General features: G+C 44.4%; 2 protein-coding genes across 3 annotated transcripts in view; both read left to right on the top strand.

Moving 5' to 3' along the window:
* Positions 1-5,842, top strand: part of LOC108229113 (renin binding protein) — a 6,552-nt gene extending 710 nt beyond the window's left edge. The window contains exons 2-11 of one of the 2 annotated variants that reach the window (XM_037976976.1): positions 31-136; positions 835-910; positions 981-1,056; positions 1,344-1,522; positions 1,593-1,817; positions 3,324-3,405; positions 3,504-3,679; positions 3,760-3,891; positions 4,019-4,106; positions 4,823-5,842. In XM_037976976.1, the coding sequence (XP_037832904.1) occupies positions 36-136; positions 835-910; positions 981-1,056; positions 1,344-1,522; positions 1,593-1,817; positions 3,324-3,405; positions 3,504-3,679; positions 3,760-3,891; positions 4,019-4,106; positions 4,823-4,893 (1,206 nt within the window). In that variant the 5' untranslated portion in view covers positions 31-35 and the 3' untranslated portion in view covers positions 4,894-5,842. Of the gene's footprint in view, positions 1-6; positions 137-834; positions 911-980; positions 1,057-1,343; positions 1,523-1,592; positions 1,818-3,323; positions 3,406-3,503; positions 3,680-3,759; positions 3,892-4,018; positions 4,107-4,822 lie in introns of those variants that run through there. The other variant, XM_017404771.2, reaches the window with a different exon arrangement.
* Positions 5,843-6,478: 636 nt separating this feature from the next.
* The window catches only part of lrif1 (ligand dependent nuclear receptor interacting factor 1), a 5,754-nt gene continuing 2,334 nt past the window's right edge, over positions 6,479-9,898 (top strand). Inside the window, exons 1-2 of the mRNA XM_017404772.3 lie at positions 6,479-6,866; positions 8,172-9,291. Coding sequence (XP_017260261.1) covers positions 6,850-6,866; positions 8,172-9,291 — 1,137 coding nt within the window. The 5' untranslated portion in view covers positions 6,479-6,849. The remainder of the gene's footprint in view (positions 6,867-8,171; positions 9,292-9,898) is intronic.

Raw genomic sequence — 9,898 nt, 5'->3', positions numbered from 1 at the left:
TCATCCTGGTCTCGACTCGGCGTGTTGAAGGAACCATGTCTGCGGAGAAGCTGGAGGAGTGTCGGCAGCATGTTCGAGCTCAGCTGGACGACGTGGTGACCTTCTGGCTCCAACACTCTCATGACCCGGTCCACGGGTACGTCTCTCACACACCTGTGTTACTGTCGGCTCGGGTCACTAATAAAGATGGCCGAAGCGTCTCCGCCTTCTTTCGCCGTGACTCTTTCCTACTTTTTTTTTTCAACTATTGTTCTGTTACTTTTAGCTAACTTTTAGCTTTAAGCTAGCTTTTTGCTACTATTAGTGTTAAGCTTTTCTTTTGTTACTTTTGACTTTCTGCTAGCTATTAGCAACATTAGCATGTAGCTAGGCTTTTTACTTTTTACTAGTCTGTTATTACCTTTAGCTTTAAACCATTTAGCTGCTTTTAGCTTGTCTTTTATTACCTTTAGCTATTTTGCTGCTTTTAGCTAGTCTTTTACTACCTTTAGCTTTTAGCTATTTTCTGCTTTTAGCTAGCTTTTCCCCACTATTAGTGTTAAGATATCCTTTTGTTATGTTTAAGTTTTGTCTAGCCATTAGCAACATTTAGCTTACAGCTAGCGTTTTGCTGCTTTTAGCTACTGTTCCGCCTGTTTTAGCTCTTATCCAGGGTTCTGCAGGTCATTTAACGCTCACTGATCTCTCTCCCAATCGTTTACACGGAGGGGCGGAGCTTAAAGAGCTGTGCTGCAGCCAGCCAATAGGAGACGCTCGTCCTTGGTGGCTTCAGCTTCCTGGTTCCGCTGCGGTCTCTAGTTTTAATCCTTGCGGCGCGTTTACTTCCTGTTTCAGAGGCTTCTTCACGTGTCTCGGGAGGGACGGGCGTGTTTACGACGAGCTGAAGTATGTCTGGCTGCAGGGCAGACAGGTGCGTCTCTGATTGGCTCAGACCTGCGCGGCGTGGAACCAGGTTCTGACAGGTGTGTTTCCCCTCGCAGGTGTGGATGTACTGCCGCCTCTATCGAACCGTGGATCGATTCAGGAAACCCGAAATCCTGGAAGCGGCTAAAACTGGTGAGTTTCATCTGATCTTCTGATTTCCATCCAAATGTTTTGTTATTTAAGGTTTTATAAGAACCCAGTGAGATATTTTACCTGGTAGATGAAGCCAGGAGTGTTTCGTGTCGGTGCTGTCCCACTTTTAGAAAAACAGACTTGTTTTCTGTTTAACTGTGGAGAGCAAAACAAATTACCCCAAAGGAATAAAGTGTTTGTATTTTCATAAACACATCATATTATATAACATTTCTTCGTATCATATTCCAGTATATTGTACTTTCACTGATCTGTTTCCGTCTCAGGAGGAGAATTCCTGAGGAAGTTTGCTCGTGTTTCCGGCGGCGGCGGTCAGTGGAAATGTGCGTTCTGCTTAACGAGGGACGGGAAGGCGGTGAAAGTTCAGAGGACCATTTTCAGCGAGTGTTTCTATGTCATGGCCGTGGACGAACTGAGCAGGGTCACCGGGGACACGGACATGCAGGTACAAACAGGTCTCCTGCCTCGCAGCGTGTCCTTCCCGCCGCCTCTCTCTGATTGGCTGTCCTCTCCAGCTGGAGGCCGAGCAGATGATGGAGCAGCTGATCTGCTGGGTTCGGGTGGACCCGTCCGGTCTGGGCCGGCCCCAGCTTCCAGGAGACGTCCCCACCAACAGCATGGCGGTTCCCATGATGCTTCTGTGTCTGGTGCAGCAGGTGTGCGAGGGCCGGCCGGACGCCAGGCAGAAGTACGCAGAGCTGGGAAGCTGGTGCGTCCGTCAGATCCTGCAGCACGTCCAGGTTTGTGGACCCAGATGACCTGCCGGTCCCAAAGTTCTGAAAATAATCAGTGAAGAGTTGAATATTTATGAGCTGACTGAGTGTCAGAACCTTAGATGTGAGTGTTTTCTGTGGAACAGGACTGCCGGCTGCTAAGAGTCCATCTGAAGGCAAAAAAAACGATTCTTTTAACTTCATCTAACTAAAAACTTCTCAACATGAAGACAAAGTCCAGCCGAGTAAACGTGACTCACACAAACACTCCGTTCATTCCTCAGATTACATTAAAGTCTTTCCAATCTTTCTAATCTCGTCTTTATCTCGCGGCAACAAGAGATGGGACGTGTGAGCTCTGAGGACGTCTCAGATTTGTGAAACCGTCTCCGTGGCTGTCGGTGGTATGAGATAAATCTGTGGACTGTGGAAGAAAAGATGCCTCAGATCTCCGAGGAGCCTAAAGTTTGCTGCGCACAAATCTGATTCTTCCCTTATCTTTGTTTCGACTTGAGCAGCTCAGTTTGCTTAGACAGCAGGAGAAAAGTGAGTCAGTTTATTAAACGAAAACAGGAACAGAAATACAGTTTAAAAGGCAAAAACTAAATGTAGTTAAACAAACTTCCTTCTGATGCAGGGGTGTCCAGTCCTGGTCCTCAGGGTCTCCATCCTACAGGTTTTACTTGTTCCTCTGCTCCAACACACCTGATTTAAATCAACAGGTGATTAACAGGCTTCTGCAGAACAAGAAGAGGTGATTTAACCTCTGAATCAGGTGTGTTGGAGCAGAGAAACAAGGAAAACATGCCGGATGGAGGTCCTGAGGACCAGGACTGGAGACCCCTGTCTAATGTCTTTAAACACGATCTGCTGGCTTCCTCAGACAGATAACTTTTACTAACTGTTATTTGATGATAATCGACGCTGCATAAATAAACTGAGCTGAATTTAACTTTGGGTTTTTTGAAGGTTGTTCTAAAGTTCTTGTCCTTTTGTTCTGTTTTCTGGTAAATAAGTTTGTTTTTGCATCAAAGGTGGGCGATAATGTTTTGTCTGTTTGTTACCAAATTATCTCAGGAGCCACAAGACGAACTTTATTGACACTAACAGGAAGTAATCATCGGGTCCACACACACACACACACACACACACACTGAAGTTATGTCTCTCTATCTTTGCGGGGACTTTCCATTGACTTCCATTCATTTCTACACCCTAACTACAGCCTAACCCTAACCATTACCAGTACATAGCTAACCCTAAACCAAACCTTAGTCCTAAACCGAACCCCTAACCCAAAAACATCATTTCTCCTCGTGGGGACCAGGCTTTGGTCCTCACAAGGTAGTATATGTTAGGAAAACTGTCCCCACAATGTATCAAATACAAGTCCACACACACTGAAGCAGGTGATAACGAGGACTGGCTCAAGAATTTTGCCTAAAACTAATAAAAGTTTCTTCCATGTGGTTTAAAAACTGAAAGCTCCAGTTTCATGTCGGTGTTAAACTCTTCCTTTGTGGTCTGATGCAGAGAGATGGAGCAGCGATCTTAGAGAACGTGTCTGCAGACGGAGCGGAGCTGCCCGGCTGTTCGGGTCGGCTGCAGAACCCAGGTAACCCCTGGTCACGGGATGCTCACGTGCACTTCCTGTTAGCTGCTTACCTCAGCATCTTTTTTTTTTTGTTTGTTATTTTCCTCCTGCTGACTCAGGACATGCCCTGGAAGCGGGCTGGTTCCTGTTGCAGTTCGCTGCAGAAACGGGAAACGCTGAGATCCAGAAAACGGCCGTGGAGAAGTTTGTGGCGCTCCCTTATGCGAGCGGCTGGGACACGGAGCACGGCGGCCTGTTCTACTTCCTGGATGTGGACGGCCACTGCCCCACGCAGGTTAACCACTCACCTTTGCACAGCTGGAAGCTGCTGATCTTCCTGCTTTTACAGATCAGGCTGTTTGTGTTTGTGAGCAGCTGGAGTGGAGCATGAAGCTGTGGTGGCCTCACTGCGAGGCTCTCGTCGCCTTCCTCATGGCGTACAGTCAGACCCGGAAACCCGAGCTGCTCCACAGATTCTTCCAGGTTTATGATTACACTTTCAGCCACGTGAGTCGACGCTGCGCCCCCAGCATCACACGGAAACACAGCCTGACACTGGTTCTCTGTGAGATTATAACGTCCAGTAAACCATTTCTGATGTGATTTCTGTCTGTTTGTGTCCGGTTCTGTGCAGTTTCCTGATTCGGTGAGCGGCGAGTGGTTTGGATATCTGACTCAAGAAGGGAAAGTAGCTCTGGATTTTAAAGGAGGACCCTTTAAAGGCGAGAACCTCCAGGAAGTTTACAGCGCTGTTTTCTAAAAACAGATGAGATGGAGGAGAAAACGAGCCGAGCGACAGTTTGAACCAACTTTTCTGTTGAACACATCGTCATTAATGCTCAGAGCTGACACGTAAAAAACTGACTGATAAGCTTTTCTGATAACTTAATTAAATCAGTCCTCTTACGGCATTACACTGTGACGTTTTACACTCCAAAACCTCCCACTGGTTACGTTTTAATGTGTTAAAAAACCCTTTATAGTCAGTTAAGCTAAAAGTAGCATAACAGATTTCAAATATTTGTAAATAAAGTTAAATATTTGGAAAAGTATAAAAAATCTGATCTGAACAGCTGAAACGGCACAAAGTCTGCAGAGGTGTGAGGTTTAGGTTGCAGTTCGTGACTCGTCAGTGTAAATGCTGACTCGGCGTTCTCATGAACCACAGGACGGATTTAATGAAACTTTCTGAATCATTGAATGTTCGACTACAACTGTTTAACTTTTGGAGTCAGCCCGATTTAAGATGGCTGCCGAAGCTAAATGACCTCACAGGAAGGATAAGAAGCAACAACTCAGCCATTTTTCCAGATACTGAACTAAAACCTGGGAGTTGAGCCGATCAGCAGAAGTTTAAACTCTGACATGAAGGGCGGCGGGCGACGTGCATTCCAGCTTTAAACACCTGAAAATAAAAGCTGTTTCTTCTCCTCTTCAGGCTTTTTCCACGTCCCTCGCTGCCTCCTCATGTGTGAACAGATCCTGGACGATCTGCTGAACAAAGACTGAAGAATCGCAGCATCTGATGGAGAATCTGAAGTTTCCTGCTTCGTCTCGTTATTCTGACTTTCAGTCGATCATTAAACCTGTCGGGAGGATTGATTCTTTCTTTAAAGTTTAGCGTGAGTTCCTGACGGGACGTTGGTGATAAAAATATCAGGAGCACTAACATTTCACCGTTAAGTTGTTGTTAAACACGAGAGAAAACCCAGCGCCGTTTATGATGTCATCATTAATGAGTTTTCCCGTATCACAGAAGATGTCTGCAGAGACTTTTTATAATTTACAATCATTTTCTCTCACAGAAATGCGCTGAAATCTCGTCATTTAGTTTCTGCTCTGCACCTTTTAGCTGCAGGTCCGCTTGTTGCAGCTGCTGTTTGGATCATTTTAGCTGATGTTTTGCTTTTATAGCTTATATTTAACTCAGTTTCAGGTCCTTCTGCACATTTCTTCAGTCGTTCAGCATCACTGTATTTTCACAGACGACATAATTTCTCAGGTTTATCTGATCTTTGTTGAGTTTTTGTTATCAGGAATATTTTCTGTTTTCAGAAAGTTGGATTATCTGCGTCCCACAAAAATGTTTTCTGTGTTCACAAGAGATTTATTAATTATTCATATTTCTTCCACCAACGTCCCGTTAGGGTCTCTGTTTTATTTCTTCTCTCTCTTAAAGTAAAAAGTCTTTCTACACTGAATTTTTATTTGGGTTCCTTCCTGGAATCAGTTTTCTGAGCTGCTGTGGAGCCCAGATGATGTTTTATTCACTCCAGCTTCTATCTGCATGTTTTTATGTTTTAGATTCAAAGCTTTACGATGATGAAAGGAAAAAAACAAAACCTGTTAATTTGTTTTTAAAAATTGTGCCTTTATTAACATTTCATAAATATTTTATTCTTCTGACAAATTCTTATGATTATGGATTAAATGTGTAATAATAAAGTGTTAAACTGTGTCCTCACTGTCACCTTTAACCCCAGATTCGAATCATAACCTACATCCCTCTGTAGTTACGACATCCTGCACTGGTTGTGGGAACAAAAAACAAAAAAAAGGAAATTAAATTTAAAAAAATCCCAAAGATCTTAATCAATCTGTTCATGCTCAGAGGGTGTGTTGGAGATTACTCTCAGCTACTGCTGCAACAAATTTTAGCTCAATATGTGTAAAACAGACAGGGTGTTGGCTAATGTTAATTAGCTGTGGTGGCCATCTTGCAGTGGGTTGACTTGGTTGGGAGTTTTATTAAAATCCATCCAACAGTTCATGAGATATTTCGCTAACAGACGTAGTTGATGTTTTAGTTTTTAACCTAAATCTTATGCAATCTATTATCGCTCAGATTAAGTATTAGGGATGAGTCTCAGCTACTACCACACCACATTTTAGCTCAGTGTCTGTAAATACAGCTGAAGTTTAGCCACTTTTGTAGTGGCTAAGTTTGATTAGCTGTGGTAGCCATCTTGAATCCGGTCGACTTCTTAAGTTAATTAGTTGTAGGTGTGCAACAAACGATTTAATTTAGAGTTTAATTAAAATCCGCCCTGTGGTCTATAAGTTATTCTTTCTGTGAACGGAGTGTTGTTGTAGTTACAGCGCTCGGACGGCAGGGGGCAGCGTCACACCGCGCATGCGCTCAGCTCGGCCTCCTAAAAAGGCGCAGAAGAAGAAGAAGTAGCAACTCATCCATTGATGCTCCAGAAGAGAAGCTAACATGAAAAGCTTCAGCTTTAAATTAAAAAACGGGTTAAATTCAGACAGCGGCAGCGACGAGCCGTTTGTGAAACGTTAGAGACGGAAACAACATGGCGGCATTTAAACGTTTCCAGCTGGACTTCACGTAAAAAGAACTCAGGAAACAGTCGGGTCCGGGCTCCAGGAATTATCCTGTCCCCCTCCCGGTGGGGTTCGTTAGTGTTTTTACCTGGAATTATCCGGATCAACATCACCTGGAGAGACAACATGGACGCCCTGCACAGGTAGGACACCTGACTGTAAAAACACCAACCAGGGAGGAGTCAAAATAATAATAAATTGTGTTAAAATAAAAATAAAAATATCAACTGTTTTAGCAGCAAACTTTTGGTCTTCCAGGAACAAAACTAACAAAAAAACAACTTTAGTAAAATGTTATTTAGCAGACATTTAAAATTAACATAACACACATTTATTAATCACTTCTAATAAACTCAGTTTTAACACTTCTTTGTGTTTTTATAATGTCTGTTAGCAAAATATATCATTAAACTTTATTAAATTAATGATTAATGAGTCATTTAAGATGGCCACTGCAGCCAACTGACCAGAAATGGTTATAAGTCAGATTTTTAAAAGTTAATCCAAATTTATGTTATTGGAAAAAAATTCTAAAGTGTTTTTGTGAGTCTTTAATTTTAGGTAAAAGTAAATCTGCTCAACAACTTTGTACTTTAATTAATAAATTTATTTTATTTATTTGTGTGGTATGGTTTTGTATTTATTCGTTTTATTTTTGTTTATTTTGCTTTAAATGTATACAACTCAACCTGTACGTTTTTTGATACTTTATTCTGGTGTTCTTGCCTTGTTTTGATGGTAAATTGATTGTTTTAAATAAAGTTTAAAAAAAATGGTTATAAGTCAGTCGGTTATGCAGATATTGAGCTGAAATACGATGTGGTAGTAGCCGAGAGTGATCCCCAGCACAGTTTCTGAGCACAACTGTGTCTGTTAGCAAAATCTCTCAGGAACCATTGATCGGATTGTGATGAAACTTCCAGGAAATAATCACTGGATTCACGTCTTCAACTGATTAAAGTTTGGAGTCAACCCAGTTCAAGATGGCCGCCACAGCCAACTGATTTGACAAACACAAAAATGGGTCAGTTTCACAGATAAGGAGGTTAATTTTGATGTGGCTGCAGCGTCTTATTTGCCTTTAAATATTTGTAATTCACAGTAAACTGAAAGGATATTTTATTAACCCTTTTAGCACCATATTAATGATGGTCTTTCTTGTCTATTTTTGTCAAAAATGCCCTGTGTGTAAACACACACACGCCGCGGTGTTGCCGGTGATAAAAACAGTGTTTTTCCGTGTGAGCAGCTGGTGTTTTGGACAGGATGAACAGTTTGTAGCGCCGCAGCGTTTCTGTCTTAGTTTGTTTTTACTTCACGATCCATCAGACGAAGATCCAAACTCTCCTGATTGACGAACGACCACACAAATCCCCAAATCTGCAGAGAACAACTTTACCTGTCGAACAATTAAATGTGTGAAATAATATTTCCATCTTTCGTTCCAGTAAGACGAGCATCTTCTACCAGGCGACGCCCGCTGTCGGAGCTGATGGGAAGAACATCATGAAGCTGATTCCTGTCAAAATGGTGAACGGACAGCTGCCCCAGCCCGAGGCGTCGCAGAGATTCGTCACCGTCTATAACCACTTCTCGCCCGCCCACGGGGCTAATAAAGCAGCTGGGACGCCGTCTAACAGGAAGCAGGTTTCTGCTGCGGACGTCTTGTTCAGTCAGATCCGTCCGGCTCACAGAGACTCCAAGGCTCAGGAGAGCCTAAATGTAACGACTAAAGCTCCTTTGGCGAGACTCTTGCGTCAGTTTCCAGTGACGGTGAAATCTCCTGCCCTCCCCAGAGGACAGTTCCTGAAGATCCCCCCGGACGCGCAGGTCCAGAGGGTCCTGGCGTCCGAACTTCCCACGGTCATCAAAGACCAGATCTTTACGTCTTCGGCCGGCAGCTCTGCCTCACCGACGGTGGTCTACGTGTCCCCCGTCACCACCGTGGATCAAGGCGCGCCCGGACCGCCCCCGTCACGCAAACTGTCATCGAACGCTCCCGCGGGCGCCGAGCCACAGCTGAAACTGGTCCCGAAGTTCTCAGAAAGAGCCAACAGTCCCATCAGGTGGGTGATAGAAGAGGCGGAGAGTCCGTCGCCAGCCTCAGAGGAGCCTCGGTCCGGCGTCGGGATCCACAGACAAACTGACAACGCTCTGGTCGTGTACAACGGGAGGGTGTTTTTTGTGGCCAATAAGAACGGCTCGTCCTTAAAGTCGACCGCAGCACCTCAAAGCATCGTTCCTTCTGTGCCTCCAACGAGGCAGAACCGGAGCGACGTGATCGATCTGTGCGAAGACGACGATGATGCCCAGAAGGACGCACCTCGACGAGCTCTGTCCCCTGTGACGCCCGTCCTCTCTCACCAGGACGAAGACAACGTGATCTTTGTGTCCTACATTCCTCCCAAACCTGAGTCCGACTCCTCACAGACGGTTCCAGCCGAGGTCCCGGCTCAGAGAGCGGGAGGACAGCAGGGGACGGACGTGACTGAGACTCAGCAGCTGGACATGGACACAGGAAGTCCTGCAGATCACAGCGGCAGAGAGGAATCTGCTCAGACGGCACAGGTGAGCCCACTTCAACATAAGTTTTCTTCTTTTATTTATTTACTTCTGACAGGAAGGTTGAGTTTGTTCATTAGACCTAAAGGAAGTTAAAGGAAGTCCATCCTCCACTTCAGTTTTCTGTATCAGATAATCCTAATAAAACTGATCTGATCTTTACCAGGTTCTAAAAATCTAACCTGAAGTGAACAAAAACACATCAGATTAAACCGAGTCGATATTTAATCAACAAAAATAAAGAAAAATATCGTTAGCTGCTGCTGCTGCCCATCAATCTGAGGAGGGTCAAAGGTCATTCCCATCATTCTTCAGGGAGACAGATTATTCACAAGAGGAGACATTTCTTCACCCTGAAGGTCAGACCGTGCAGTGAGCTCCACCTCAGACTCTACAGGCCTCAGTCAGCAGGTCAAAGGTCAAAGGTTAAAGCCTCTTCTCCCTAAAAACAACATGGCAGCTCAACTTGAAGGAACCAGAAGACTTCTGGAGCAGAACCAGACCAGAGGACAGATGTTTACCCAGAATGCACTGCAGCTGTCAGCACGGTGGTGGAGGGCTGATGGTCTGGGCTGATTCTGGAGTCAGATGTGACAAACAGGACAATGATCCC

This window comes from Kryptolebias marmoratus, linkage group LG8 (assembly GCF_001649575.2).
Source record: "Kryptolebias marmoratus isolate JLee-2015 linkage group LG8, ASM164957v2, whole genome shotgun sequence".
NCBI lineage: Eukaryota > Metazoa > Chordata > Actinopteri > Cyprinodontiformes > Rivulidae > Kryptolebias > Kryptolebias marmoratus.
The sequence above is the reverse complement of the archived record's forward strand: the minus strand, read 5'-3'. Positions and strand labels throughout refer to the sequence as shown.